The sequence below is a fragment of the Cervus canadensis genome, chromosome 8 (genome assembly GCF_019320065.1).
Source record: "Cervus canadensis isolate Bull #8, Minnesota chromosome 8, ASM1932006v1, whole genome shotgun sequence".
NCBI classification, from domain to species: domain Eukaryota; kingdom Metazoa; phylum Chordata; class Mammalia; order Artiodactyla; family Cervidae; genus Cervus; species Cervus canadensis.
The window spans coordinates 63654658-63670327 of NC_057393.1; the positions used below are offsets into that span (position 1 = coordinate 63654658).

At 44.4% G+C, this 15670-nt stretch overlaps 1 protein-coding gene across 4 annotated transcripts in view; it reads right to left on the reverse strand.

The window, feature by feature from the left end:
* The window catches only part of VCL (vinculin), a 108796-nt gene that overhangs the window by 3574 nt on the left and 89552 nt on the right, over nt 1-15670 (reverse strand). For 2 of the 4 annotated variants that reach the window (XM_043476491.1, XM_043476492.1), the window contains exons 14-21: nt 13387-13536; nt 11663-11771; nt 10245-10547; nt 8654-8778; nt 6760-6945; nt 3439-3642; nt 1225-1428; nt 734-838 (exon numbers count right to left, since the gene is read on the reverse strand). In XM_043476491.1, coding sequence (XP_043332426.1) covers nt 734-838; nt 1225-1428; nt 3439-3642; nt 6760-6945; nt 8654-8778; nt 10245-10547; nt 11663-11771; nt 13387-13536 — 1386 coding nt within the window. The remainder of the gene's footprint in view (nt 1-733; nt 839-1224; nt 1429-3438; nt 3643-6759; nt 6946-8653; nt 8779-10244; nt 10548-11662; nt 11772-13386; nt 13537-15670) is intronic. The other 2 variants (XM_043476494.1, XM_043476493.1) reach the window with 1 other exon arrangement.

Here is a 15670-nt window from a genome sequence, read left to right on the forward strand (position 1 = left end):
GCAGATCAACAAAAGATGTGCTATCTTCCATAAGAAGACATTGGAAGTCTGGTTCACAGAGCACAGCCTATTGGAGGGAGTTTAGGAGAGCAAGAGGTGCTCAAATGATGGCTTTCTGAAAGACCTGCACCACATTTCCAGGAGGCAGGAAAGAGAACAAACTGTGATTGCCAAAATACATACAAGAAACACTTTAAGCAAACATTCCCACCATCTTTATTTCAATATCTGTCAAAAAACCAAAAGAGAAGCACCTCCTTTGAGATGTCATTTCCGCCTCACCACAGGCCTAACCACCTCATGCCCCTGAAAAGATAGCACTGTTCATCCTCCCTGAGGCACTTATCATCCAGAGGGCAAGGAAGCAGAAATTCTCCAGCCGGAAAGGTAACAGTGGGCAGGACTGAACACACACTAGAGGCCTCTCAAGAGCCAAGCCTATTCCAGAGAGAAAAAGAACTGAGTGGAGTCCTAATTGCTGCTGATTTACTCAACCTCCCTAACCCTCAATTTCTCATTTGTAAAATGACAAAAGTTGCACAAGAGCTTTTCACTTCCCTTTCCAAATTTCTGATGCATCTCTCCAACATAGGTGCCCTTTTGAGAGAGTTGAAGACTCCATCCCATGTACTAAATACTCATTTCACAGGTAAAATTTCCTCAAGGCTGAATTAAATCACCATAAAGGGGCACAGAAGCTACTGGTGAGAAATCAGAAGCAGCAGCTACGTACCTGCTCGGACTCCTCGTCGCTTATGTTGGTCCGGCCCAGCATGGTGGCCTTCACCGTGGACAGGATTTTGAGCTGGGTGCTTATGGTTGGGATTCGCTCGCATACCTAAAAAAGAAAACTTAATTGAGTAGGTTTCTATGTTTTTCTTGCCTGCAAGCTCTTTGAGGGAGAGACTTATCCACCTCTTACTCTCAGTGGCTGGCATGCAGAAGGTATTCAATATATCAGCAGCAGAATTCCACTTGTTTTCCCCCTAGAATCAGTCTAGTCTCTGTCCAGAAATGGAAGCATTAAAATTCTTTCGTTTGATTCAGAAATAAACTTTTCCAACTCTGTCTTTCCCAAGCTCACATGCATATTTCCCCTTTCTGCTATTTCTTTCCATTCTGAGGTGCCTCCTCCTTGCTCACCCCGGTTTCTCTTTCCTGCTTTTCCCCTTGCCCCTGCCACTCTTCCCCCCCACCCCACACACACACCCTTGTCCTGAGTACCTGTAAAAGGTTGGTTCTAATCCGCTTATCTGTGCACTGCTTGGCAACCTCCTTGGCCAACCGAGTCACCTCATCTGAGGCCTTGGCGATGTCCTTGGCGCACTGAATCAGCGCCCGCTTGGTGCCGCTGCCCCCTCTGACCAGTCGAGACATCTCGGCCATCAACAGAGCCATGCGCTTGGCTGCTGCAATGATGTCATTGCCCTGGAGAGAAGCGAGACACAGAGTGAGCTCAGCCCATACTCTGGCCAAGTTAGGGAACGAAGTAGAAGCAGAGAGAAGAGAGGAGGGAGCCTGCTGCTCTAGCAGCCCTCTGGAAGGTGAGAAGAGAATACACAGGCTATTCTTGAGTGATACGGACAGCAGAGGAGAAGTAAAGAGAAGAGTGAGCCAGGGCACTCACCCTAGCATTCAGTGAGAGAGAGAGAGAGAGAGAGAGATCACTGGACCGAGAAAAGGAAGACTTGGATATTAATCTGAAAGGGCAACATGTGAGCCCCAGGCATAGCACTAAACAAGCACTTCAGCATCTCCAGGTTAATCATGTCAATAAAATGGGAGTGGGCCCAAGGAATTGGTTAAACAGGCATTTTCCTTTCTGTGGGGGGAAAGCAGTACAGTTGGCCTGAAGGGAAAAATACAGATGAGCCTTTCCAGATGCTGAAATCATCCTCTTCATCCTTACCCTTGTTACAAATAGCAGCCAAGGATTGCCGCTGCTGAACTAGAATTTAAACCAAGTAACTATTATTAGCCTTGGTGAAAAAAATTTTTTTCTGACCTAGACAGCTCCTTCCCTCTCTCTACTGCCTCTTGTTTATACTGTCAGCCTAAAGGAACATGTTATTTTCATTCTTCACGTTTAAAAAGACCAAAAATCAATTTTTCAGTCCCCTCAGCTAAGTGGCTTCAATTAAAGAAACTTTCAGCTAACAGGATGCTGGGGGAGGCTCTGGGAAAATAAAAATCATGTGTCAAGCTGTAACTGGAACCCCTGCAACTAATAGCAGCTTATCTTAGATTTGGCATTTTGGTTCATTATAACCTCATGGGTCATAATGTACAAGTAATTTACTTTATGCCTTCAAAAGGCTCATCTTTTGGCTGATTGCAAGCAAAAATAATAAATGCAGTGTTCAAAACTACCTAAAAGGCCAGGCCCTATGCATTTTTCCCCTCATGCTTTTCAGTTTCTAGACAATGCAGTGAGGCATACACAAACCATGCCACGGCAGGGTGCTCTGTGAGAGGCATCCACAGGCACCATGAAGTGGCCGACCATTTACACAAGAGGGTGTGGAACATCCCGGGCAGTAATTGAGGCCAGAGAGAAAACAGTTACGGGAAGAACTCATGAGAATAGGAGTATGTTAGACAAGGTTGGCTAGGCCCACCTCTTCCACTGCAGACCTGGGATCATTCCAGGATTTCATGACCTTGGTTAGAGGATAGTGTTGTGCCAGGGTTATTTATTTATCACCCATCACTCCTCAAAACCTTCTTGCAACATGCCACCTTCAAAGGGGAAAATCTAATGATCCCCATCCTCTACTCCCTAAGGCCAGAGCTCTTTTGGTTCCTGTCCTGCAGCCTTGAGCCCTCTCTCTTCCCCACTCCCACACCCTGGCCCACTGAAACCCCTGATCAAGCAGTCAGTGAAGCTCCCTTCCCTGTGGGTACCCATTAAGGCCAGCATCTGCCACACAGCCAAGTGCAGGACAGCAAGCAGTCCTCCCCAGAAACCCTGCCATGTAAAGCTGCTTCTCACCCTGATCAACTCTGCCAGAGCCATCAGTGAGAGGTCAGCGGAGAGGAGCTGGGGGTGGGGGGCAGGCAAAGCCCAATGATCAGGCCGGATGACCTCTTAATGGTCTACAGTGGTTCCTGACCTGAAAGTCATTGAGAGACGCATCCACAGCTTCCCAAGGGGTTTAAGGTTTCGATGTCCGCCACAAGGTCAGTAAGAAAAGGAATCCTTTCAAAAAGTGACCCCATCTCTCTCTAACCCCCAAACATGAATGCAATCCAATTAATCTGGCATTAGCAGACCTATGAAACTTGTGAAGCCAGTCCTAACAACAAGGTGCAAACAGACAGACGCCCACCCGGCCCAGACTCACAGGACCCGCACAGATCATGAGTGATGCAATGTGTCAAGGCTGCACATGGCCGGATGCATAGAGAGCAGCCCCACTGGGGGGCGCTCATCAGTACCTTACTAGACCACTTGGTAGCTTCCCGATGCAATGACTGAGCCGCGGCCAGAATGGGCTGGTTGACCGGCTGATTGGATGGCATTAACAGCAGCTCAGGTTCGTAATCGTCTTCCATGTCAGGGGGGACAGGGAACCCAACAGCATCAGCCGCCTCTGCCTCAGCTACAACACTTATACCCACCTTAGCGGCTGGGTTACCCGGCTTGGTCGATGGCAGGAAGGATGAGAAACAGGGACAGTGTTAGTAAGAGCAGTAGGGCTTGGGAAACTGAGCTTCAGCTGGTTTAGTAACCCAAGCTGGCCTAGGATGGGAAAGAAAATGGATTCCCCCCAGGAGTCAGATGAGCCAAGCTCCGCAGAAAGGGAATTCTCAGCCTCCAGCACCAATCTGCTCATAGCAAGGGAAAGAGGCTTGCTTACTCCAGTAGCAAAGGTTTCCAGAGACATATTTATACAAAGAAAGAAACTGGCATTCCTTTTTAATACACTTACTACCAAAGAGTAATTCTTGGGTCAGAAGATTTTTGAGAAGCCGAACGAACAATCAATAGTAGCTTATTAACTTTAAAAGGAATTCAGAGGGGAAAAGTAAATGCAGCCACACAAGTTGCTTTGAACAGAACAAAGTGAAAAACCTGCTGACTCATGTGAACACTGTTCTACAGTTTCCTGGACACAGGAGGTATCTTGGGTCAGCTCTGCAGCTGCCAGACACAATTTTTTTTTTCCTTCTGGGGTTAAGAGTCCCAGAATCTAAAATGATAAACTGGAAGCAACAGATATCAAATCAGGAAAGAGGAAAGGAAAACACAACGCTGAGTGAAGAGGGCTTATCAAATACCCCATGATCACCTAGCTAGAAGGAGCCTCGAGAAGACACCTCATCCAGCATCCACCTTAGGGAAAACATACTTCAGAGCAGTTCTCCCTGTCTGAGGTCCTCAGACACAATGCTTCACAATCTCACTCTGCATCTATCACTAGTACTGCCTCAGAAAGCTATTCTTTGGGTACAACCTAAATTTCTCCAATTGCATCAGCCCAAACTCAGTTTACACAGTTCACAGATAATTAAGGCATGAACCTGTCAACTGATCAAGGCTGAGTTCAGAGGAGCTCTAAGTTGATGCCCATGAGAGAATGGGACCTGTGTGTTTTGGGGGAGACAATTAATTTAATACCAGGGATGGGATTCTGAAAGCCCAGGGAGGAGCAGGGAGATCAGATGCTAAGAATAGGTTGAGGGGGAAAGAAAATGAAAGGAACTGCCCTCAATGAAGCCAAACCACTGAAATAAAGAATGGCAAAAAAAATAATAATAATAATAATAAAGAATGGCAAACACTGGTTCTCTATATCAAACATCTCAGGGTATGTAATCTCAGATTACAAACATCTCTAACCAAGAGAAAGTAAGAGTTTGTGTCAAATTTTATTTAAGGTTGCTACAACTCCTAAAAATCTTAATCCACACAGGAAGCCTGCCTCCAAAAGCTGACTATTAACTTGGAGGACTCAGGGCCAACAAGTGGTGGAGGTACCTTTTAAATCCTTTCACCTAAACTATCTCAACCAGGACTCATCCCCATTCCTTAAAGGTAAGGCCAGCCCACTCCTTCTGGGTGGGGTTCAGAGTCCCAAAGTGTACAAAGATAGACTGATAGAAACACAAACACATCCCACTCCCCACCTCCCTAAACACACATGGTTCAAGTAACTACTGACTTCACACAGCTTGGAGTCAGCAACCCCCAGAGGCAAACCACCAGACGCAGTCAGATTTAAGGATTTCTGGTGACAAATGGCAGAGTAGGATAAACATCTAGGCCAATGCTGTCCACCCCTCAAGTTTTATGTTTATCTTTACAATTCATGTATACTTTGTGTTCCTCTGCACAATTGTAATGAAATTTAAATTTTCTTTAGGAAATCCCCAGCACTTTCACTGTTGGGGACTGGGTTCGATCCCTGTTCAGGGAACTAAGAGCTCACAGGCCATGAGGCATGGCCAAATAAATAAATAAATTTTCTTTAAAATCTTTAAGTAAAACCAACCTTCACTGTCACCCCCACTCCACTCCCCACATGCACTGGGACTCTGCTAACGGTCCCAGGGGTATGCATGCCCCAGTTGGAGAGACATGATTGTAAAAGTCCACAGGTCAGGTCCTATACCAGCAAGGTCACCATTCCTTCTGTGAACCTGGACTCACAGCTAACAGTTCAGAAAAATACAGAGTTAAAAAAACCAAGGTCAAATTCCCAGCCTGAAAAAAAACTCAAGATCAACTGGATGTGCGGGAGGTCCCTTGGGAACTATATTCAATACAAGAGCTTGAGATGACAGAGAGCATAAAAAGAAAAAGGAAAATAGATGTTGGGAATAAAGATGTAGGGTCATAGTAGAAACACAACTGACTTAAAACTAACAAATAAATCTACCTCTTATCTAGAAAGGCTACCACTCACTTTTCATCATTTAGAGCCAAATAGGGGCTTCCCAAGTGACTCAGCGGTAAAGAATCCACCTGCCAACACAGGAGACACAAGAGGCACAGGCTTGATTCCTGGGTGGAAAAGATCCCCGGGTGGAAAAGATCCCCTGGAAGAGAAAATAGCAGCCCACTCTAGTATTCTCGCCTGGAAAACTGAATGGGCAGAGGAGCCTGGAAAGCTACAGTCCATGGGACTGCAAAGAGTCAGACACAACCGAGCATGCACACGCACGCAGGCAAAAGTTATTCATGAGGCGTGACTGCTATAGCATCCAAATTTTCACCAACCACATGAACATTTACACTTCCAGATCTGTTGGGAGTTAGCCTGAAGCTGTCTTGAATTGAAGGGTAAGATGATTCTGATAAAAGGACAAAGGACAAAGCTTTTAAGATACCAAATATCTGATTCTATGAGAAAAGAGAAGGAAAATGAAAATATTTCATATAGCTATAGCAGAGCCCACAGAAGACTGTGCCATGTTTGGAGTGTGGATAATTACCAAGAGAGCATCTAACAACATTCAGTGACCCCAAGAAAGAAGAGAAATTTCTTAGAGACTAAATGTCCACCATCAGGGGAGCTAATCCTCCAGAGGACAGAGGAAAGGAAGCCACAGGTGTCCTAGCTCTCACTTGAGCTGCTAGAAGGAGAAACCATCAAGTACCAAAAACATCTCACTAAATCACAAGAAAGAAGAGGATCCAGCTACTGGCAGCAACACGAACCAAAGCAGAGAAAGGATGATTTTCCAGAAAGACTCTTCCTGGGCTGTGTGTCTGGCTCCTCATCCTTTCTCAATAAGAAGAGCTTCATTACTTACCTTGCTGGACCACTTGCGAGCTTCATCGTGGAGCTGCCTGGCAGCCATCATCATTGGCTGGTTAATCACCTCCCCGGCTTTCTGCTCAGGGAATTCTTCATCCTTCTCCTCTGGTGGTGGGGGCCTGGGTGGAGGGACCTCACCCTCAGGCAGAGGTGGTTTGGGAGGAGCAAGCTCATCTGTCAGCTAAGAAAGAATTGCTAGGTTATAAGTAAAGTCCTAGGAACCACCCCACTAGAATTCTTTCCTTTCCTCTAAAAACCATCCCCAGCATATACTCTAAGAAAACCATAATTGAAAAAGACACATGTACCCCAATGTTCACTGCAGCACTATTTACAATAGCTGGGACATAGAAGCAACTTAGGTGTCCATCGACAGATGAATGGATAAAGAAGCTGTGGTACATATACAATGGAATATTACTCAGCCATAAAAAGGAACACGTTTGAGTCAGTTCTAATGAGGTGGATGAACCTAGAGCATTATCATACAGAGTGAAGTAAATCAGAAAGAGAAAAACAAATATCATATATGAACACATATATATGGAATCTAGGAAGATGGTAATGATGAACCTCTTTGCAAGGCAGCAGTGGAGATGCAGACATAGAGAACAGACTTGTGGACATGGGAAGGTCGGGATGTGTGGACATGGGATGAATGGAGAGAGTTGCATGGAAACGTATACACTGCCATATGTAAAAGAGATAGCCAGTGGAAATGTGCTGGACGACTCAGGGAGCTGAAACCGGGGCTCTGTGACAACCTAGAGGGGTGGGAGGGGGTGGGAGATAGGAAGGAGGTTCAAGAGGGAGGGCATATATGTATACCTATGGCTGATTCATGTTGATGTATGGCAGAAACCAAAACAATATTGTAAAGCAATTATTCCTCAATTAAAAATGAACAAGTTTTTTTTTTTTAATTAAAAATAGCATCCCCAGAAAAGTCACCCACATTCACAATCATCCACACTGAGCACAAGGACCACCTGCTTCAATCTCAACAGAAGCATATTTTCTTCCTTTTCTCTTCACAAAAAACTAGCAGCTACTGTTTTGGACATATCCCAGGGAGGCATGCATGGTAATACCAAGCCAAAGATCCTCAAAGAAGATCTAAGTTCTGGTCTTAACTTCGGACCAGAGTTGAGGGGCAGCTGCATAAGCGTGGAACTTCTCCCCAGGGCCTCGGGTTCCTCGTTTACCAATGAGGGGTGTCTAGACCAAATGACTTCTAAGTTCTTGATTCCAAATGTCAGGACTTTTATTAATCCCGTAAGAATCCATTCCCCAGAACAGCCATCTCCTGACTCTAACCACCCACCCACAGTCCACCAAATGGAAAGAATCAAATCATATCAAAAAAGAAGTGTTGGTGGCTAGGGAAGCACTGGTCATTAGCTATGGGCACAATCACCCAAATTTGTCCTCAACAAACTTAGAAACTTAAACATGGGAAAGCAAATTTGGGACATTAAATGCAGGTAAGTAAATCAGGACATTAAATAAAATTATTGCCTTGATAAGCTATTCCTAAGGACAAGCTATTTCCAATACGGCTATTTTCCCACTCCTCACCAGCCTACCCCACTAACTCATCACTCGTCACATTCACACTGACCATAGCCAGTTCCTCTGCTCCAGTCACTCCCCATCAAAGCAGACCAACACCACAGACTCTCCACTTACCCAGCACACCCAATGCATAAGCACTGGGTTAGGACTCCCCTAGATTCAAAAATGAAAGCTGAGTTGTGCCTCTGACTGAGATTCAAGTAAAATAAAACAAAGCTACCTGGTGACAGAGGCTCCAGAGCAGACTACCTCTCTGCCACTGCAGTCCCAACACCCTGCTGCTCAGTTCTCCCCTTGTATCTGGGTTTACTTACTCGGAGCTGTTCAAGGTCTGGTGGAGGAGGTGGGAAGTCAGGCTCCTGAGGTTGGAAGGCTTCTCTGACCTTGGCCACAGCTCCTAGGATCCGGTATCCTGAGTCCAGGAAGCTCTTTTGCAGTCCTAAACACAGACACCCTCACTTTCAGTTGGGTAGGTCAGTACCCTGGAGCACTGTCTGGCCAGCAGAAGAACTGGTTTCCAGTAACAAAAGCTGGGTATGAAGCTGCCAGTAAGTGGTACAGGCAGTGACTGAAAGGGAAGGGAGGTAAGAGCGAGGCAGATGCCCTGAGTCCTGCAAAGAGTCAGAAGCAGCACAAACCAGCGGTTCCCTGTAGTGCTCAGGGGACCTTCTTGCCTGGACAGCTGACAAGCACTCGGGACATTCCTGGGCAGGAACACTTTGGGATCAGGTGGTGCTCATCCCCTCTCATGATAAAGCAGTCAAGAGATAAGCATGCCCCACTCAGAACAGGGGAGATGTCACTTTCAGATGGGGCAGACTTTCCCTGGGGTACTTCTCACCTTTCTCCCTACCTACTCCACTTGGCATTCAGCATATTAACCCCTACAATGAGCTGCTGCTACTGTATCCTGTCACCTAGAATTAAAGAATTTACTCAAACTATTGTTGTTGTTTAGTCACTAAGTTGTGTCCAACTTTTTTGCAACCCTGTGGATGGTAGCGTGCCAGGCTCCTGTGTCCATGGGATTTCCCAGGCAAGAATACTGAGGCGGTTTGCCATTCCCTTCTCCAGGGGATCTTCCCAACCCAGGGACTGAACCCATGTCTCCTATATTGGCAGGCAGATCCTTTACCACTGAGTCACCTGGGAAGCCACTCAAACTATTAGAAACTCCAATTAGGAAACTGAGCAAGTCTTTAGTGATGGTGGGTTGAGAAAACTAGGTAGACTTTGCCTGGGCTGGGGATGAAGAGGGCAGCCCCTTCTTCCCACTCTCTCACACTGAGTGGATCCTACTCAGAGACGAGGCTAGAATCACTGGAGGTTCACAGAAGGAAGGAATTCAGATGTTTCCTACCAGAAAGGAGTGAAACATCTTCAGCAGCAATGAAAACATGATCAAAATTCAGCTAAAGAAAACCCAAATTCTTTGATGTAGGATCAAGATAATCACCTAGGAGACCCACAGGTCAATTCAGGTCCTCCAAATTTGACAGAAATAAAGAATGGTGTCTAGAGAAAAAGCATTTTAAGAAAAGCAGAAGTTATGCAAGTCACATAAGTTAAGTGGTTGATAAATTGATTACTATGCATCTTTTGAGAAATTTCCAAAATAATGATTCAATAGGACAGGGAGCTATTTAGTCAGACTACATGAAGAAAGTACAGAGAAGTTGCTCCAGAGAAACTAACTTGCAATAACCCTGCCAACACTGCAGGAAATATTCTGTCCAATATATTTTGAATAGAAAAAGATTAATCTAGCATACTCAAACTAGCACGCTCTAGTTTTTCCTTCAAGACTTTGTATGTGGGGGTTGTGGGGTGCATCTTCTCTTCCCTCCCTGTCAGCTGCCTGAATTAACCTCTCAGGTTAGGTGAACCACACCATGCATTGCTTACCAGGGTCAGAAATGTTTCCTGCCACGGCCTTTGCATCCACCACCATTGGGGAGATGGTTTTGCTCAATTCATCAGAGGCAGCTTTCACGGCCTCACGGAATTTGGGATCCTCAGAGTTCTCCACCTCCCTCTTAGCCACCAGCAGGATCCGGTTGGCCCGACGAGCAATGCTGGTTGCCCCAGCGACCAGCATCTGAGGCTGAATGTTGGCCATGGCAACTTTACACTTGTCCAGGTCTTTTTTAATTGCTTCTTCAGAAGCATCCAACAGAGATTTAGTGTCAATGGCTTCGTCCACCAGCCCTGTCCGGAGAATAGAAATGGAGTTTAGTTTCTATTTTAGAAGAATAGATACTCCAAAACCCTGATGCCCATTCATGTGAAAGTACAACACTCGTAATTCTTGCCTTCAGCTCAAAATCCTTCTTACACAATCAAAAGCACCACTGGAGGGTGGGTAGCGGGTGGGGAGTGAGAATGTAGCCCAGGAGGCCAAACAGATTCACAGCCTTTTTACCAGCCGTGGTCCCAGCCTTCTTATATCTACCACAGACACCCAGTAACGCTTTCACATGAGGAGGAAACCAGGATTGTGTCTGAAACCTTCACCACATCAGCACCACATTATCTCTTAAGAATGTTTTCTCCTTCCGTCTCACTCCCCAGCCATCTGTTGCTTGTTGGCAGCTTGTAGTGCCCAAGATGAGCCACGCGGTGGATTCCGGTAACCTTAACAGCCTGTTTCTTGTTTCTGTTACCTGTCTTCAGATGCCCAAGGAGCTCCACTTTCACCACTGGCTGCTAAGGACCCCTGTCCCAGCAGGTTGTGCAGGGAAGCTGAAGCGCCTACCTCCCTCATCTCTTCCTCTCCCATCCCTCCCTCCACAGAGAATGAAGATTCAGAGATGCCACTTCAACTGCACAGACACAGGTCTGTTGGTTGTTGGTTTCTCCTTTAAAAAAAAAACAAAACTACGTAGTTGATAAGTTGGAGGAAATTCTGAGACAAGTTGTATTAAATGGTAGCTATTGTGGTTCCTTGAAATGTGAACCCGTTGAAAATGACAGGGACACTTACTGTAACCACAAACACTGCCTCTCAGCCTCTGAAACCAAACCCTGGCTCAGACAGAGAAAAGACACTATTCAGAGAAGATAGGAGCTGTAACAATAAACATCACACTGGGAGGGCGGCATTAAAATCAAAGAGGCTCAAAGAGTCTCTCTTTGGACAAAGTTGCAAGGCTTGAATGAGAAGCCGCCGCTGCTCAGAGGCTGTAATCAGGGCCAAGTACACTGTCAGGCACATGACAGAGCCTTTATCCAATTGCAGCTCAGTAACATAACCGGTCCTGCTTGAGTTTCTCAGAGCTTGTCTCTCATGGATTAGACAGCAAGAATTTTGCGCACAACTCTACCTGTCATTTTTTCAACATTATCGATCCACTGGTTCTTCATGGTCTCAAAATGTTCATAAGCAGCTTGATTTCCAGGATTCCTAAGTAAGATGCGAGCGGCTGAGACCACCTGGGAATGACAGACAACCTTGAAACGCCAAGAGCACCTTCGCACTCAAACCTGAGCCTTGAGAGAAGCCTCCCCCTCTTCACCTGCAGGTGGCGCTATAAGGCCAGAAGTCGGCAAGTCTCCTTTAAGGCCAAACACTAGTTTTGGTCTGAAAAACAGCCCCCCAGAATGGGCCCTTGGAAAAGGTTTTACAGTCACAGCCTGATTTTAAGAAGCTAATAAAGTAACAAAGTAAAGGAGTGTTTGGAGATACTTCCAAACATACACTAAACAGACAAATACTTAAGCCCTCCATGTCCTTGCATCTTAAAAAGCATCATTAAGAAAGATACTGATTACTTATAACAAATTTATGAATATTTACTAAAAACAACTGTCAATAGTTAACAAGTTACTTTCACATCTGTTATTAGGCTGAATCCTCACAACAGGCCTGTGAGAGAGAGACAGGATAGTAATTTCTCCACTTCACAGCTGCAAAAACCAAGACACAGAAAATTGAAGTCACTTGCTCAAGAGCTCTTAGCTAGTCAGTTACAGCTCTAGGGGAAGGAACTAACATTTGCTGAGCATTTGATGAATTATAGGCTGTATAACATAGAAACATCTTAATTTTCAAAGCAATCCACTAGGAAAGAGTTACCTCCATTTTACACATGAGGAAAGGATTCAAGTCCAGATCTGTCTCCAAAGTCCTGGTTCTTTCTGCAGTTGGTGTGTTAAGCCTACTGCTGTGTTTCTGTTTTTTAGGAATCTCAGTTTTATACAGAAATTCTATATTTTATTCTTCATGTTTTATGGGACTTTTTCAGGAAAGTTAGATACACTCATGTTTTACGGACATGTTTTTTTAAAAAGCTAGACAAGTATGATTTTTCAAGAGATTCTAACTTGTTAACATGCCACATGGATAAAAGCTGAACAATGAAGGGACATGCTAAATGTCCCCTGTCTCTGCCTACAAGCTCCCACCAAATCTAGTATCACAAATCTGTAAAACCAAGACAATTTCTAATGTATCACAGGCACTTAAGAAATATATGCTGAGTAAATAAGTGAAAAATAAGTAAATAAGTGAAATAAACAAAAACAAACATCACACTATTTAGTGACATTGAACTGATTTTTTTTTTTTTAAAGAACATCTGTCATGTACTAGAACTTTAATTCCTGTCCAATTTGTTTTCTTTTGTTCCCACTCTTCCAATATTCTGTTCACAGTCTGGTATATCTTGGTTATATAGTTAAAGAAAAAAAAAAACTAAGTATAAACACAACTAAAAATGTTTAAATACCCTCAAAGAGATGTGCGGAAAGGCATAAACTCTAAAATCAAACCCAACTAACCACTCAAGATTATCAAATTTTTCTCTAATTCTTCATGGGAGAGGGGTACTTTACTAGTTTCTTCTACTTTCAAAACTAATCATATCATTGTAAAAAAAAAAAAAATTCAAACAATATAAAAATGATTTTATAGGCACTAAGGGTAAATGTGGGTTTTTTCATAATATTTTATAATAAGTGTTCAAAAATGTATAGAAACTGTTGTGTAGTTAACCTCCTTTACTCACTATGGTGTGAACTTACATGATAAAAAGGGAGTGAAACTCACCTGGGGTGTGAGTTCTCGGGCTGTCTTCACTGAGGCCTGAATGCCTTCCACTGTTGATTTATTAGCAGTTCCAACAGCAGCTGCCTTCTCTGCTGTGGCCCCAAGCCTTCCTGAATGGTTTTCAAAGTTAGCTGCCCTCTCATCAAATACCTTGAGGAAAAAACCAAAGATATTAAGTAATTTTATTTCAATAAATCAGGTCAGACAGCCTAAGGGAAAATTCTCTCTTTATAAGTAGAGGCAGCAACTGCTTGAGCAAACTTCAGGAGATGACATCAAACCCCAGCTAATAAGACAACAGTCACACATTGAGTCCTGGCCTTGCCATATCTCCTCAGAGATTTGGTCATTAGCACCACATGTATGCAGACAAGTGCACACACACCCTTGAATTTCAGTTCAACTAATGCTTACCAAGTGCAAACAAGACATATAGAGCTGTGGGGTCTACAAGCAGAAGTTCACAGCATCCAAAGACTTAATCCCCCTTTCACAAAGGCTTATCCTCTAGTGTGAAGAGGTCAGAAAAACCTACACCAGGTTGGTAGCTGAATGCGTTACAGGCCAAGACTATCTACGGAGTCCTAACCAGAGCCCCCGCCTCCTCAGGGCAGCTCCCCTCACATATCCCATTACCATTAATGTTGTAAAAGTTCTGCCCCTGACCTCCATGGGAAAAACGATAGCTGGTGCTCACACCCAGGCCTGACACAAGGGAAATACGGCTGAACTCCATGACTGCAAAGCAAAACTATCTACTGAATTGTTCATTCAGTTCACACATCTTCTTCAGCATGGATGTTATTCAAAGTCGCATACCTCGAAGGGGACAACTGAACTTAGAGAACAGAAGTTCCTCTGTCATTTGTCTGAATAACATAATGAGGACTGACACTCACCAGCAGTCCTGGGTGACACTTATACTATACACAGAGCACGTCGGGAGTGCCTAGCAGAATCTACCCTCCTCTCTACCTCCTCCAGGTCTACCTGCCTATACTTGGAGTCAGGTTCTGGCTCCTAGCAGACAATTTCTAAAGGTCTCTTGGCCCAGAAACAGGCTCCTCATTGCCAGGGTTCTATGTTTACCCCACTCAAGTCTCTTCTCCATCCTGGCCCCTTGTTTGCATTCAGCCATTAATGGGTTCTTGCCATTTAATGCTCAGAATCTCTTCCTAAATCTCTGATCTCCTGATCCTCTTCTCCTGGCCTCCATCCTTATTTCTTTCCTTGTCTGGTCTCCCTACTCTGAATATACAAGGCTTTGGCTGACTTTTGTCAACCATCTCAATCCCAGACCATGTCTGCTGCTCCCTCTGACTTAATCTAGCTTGCTTTTCTTGTCACGCAACCAAAATTTACTGAGCACTTACTATGTGCCAGGCTCTGGAACGGGTGCTGAAGATACAAGGATGAGTAAGATATTATTTCTGCATCTCAAGAAGCTCACATCCTAGCAGGGTTTAAAAGGCCCATAAACAGATGCCTATAATAGTTGTGTGCTATCTGCAATAATAAATTTAAGCATTGATACTTGGGAGGAAAAAGGCACTTAACCTCTCCAGGAAGAAAAAGATACTAGAATAAAGAATAAATAGAAATTAGCCAAAAGAGATGATGGGGAAGATAATTAGGTAGAGAGACAGAGAGAACAAAGACATGGAGAAAATAAAGGACAGAGTAGGCAGGAAACTATAAGCAAAGAGGTATTTATTGCTGGGACATGAACTGAGGGGCAGGGCTTTGTGGGAAACAGGGGTAAGGAGAGTATTAGAAGCCAGATCACAGAGCCCTGGCTTTCTCCTATGCGAAAAGGAAGGACCACTGAAAGGTTTAAGCAGGAAAATATCAGGCTCAGCCCTGTAATTTTATTTTATTTGTGCCTTAGTGACTGATTCAAAGACCAGTCACAGCTGCATAGTCACACAGGCAGCAAGGGACAAGGATCAGAATTACAGCTGTGACAACATGAATAGAAATTAGAATTCAAGACATATTTGTGAGATCAAATTGGCTTGTCTGACTTTATTGATGAAGGGAAGAGTCAGTAGCAACTCACAAATTTCCAATAGGAAGAAAACAGGACAATATATGCTATGGTACCCAGCAGTATCTAGGTAGAGATTACCAGCAGAGTTTGCCTACTCATCCGACACCGAGAGATGTCTGGAATGAAAAAATAGCAAATTACCCCAGCATAAGTGAACCATGAGCTGAACTGCCCAGGAATCAAGGCTACAGAACAAAAAGGGGGGTCATTAGCAAATAAGAATAACACAAACCT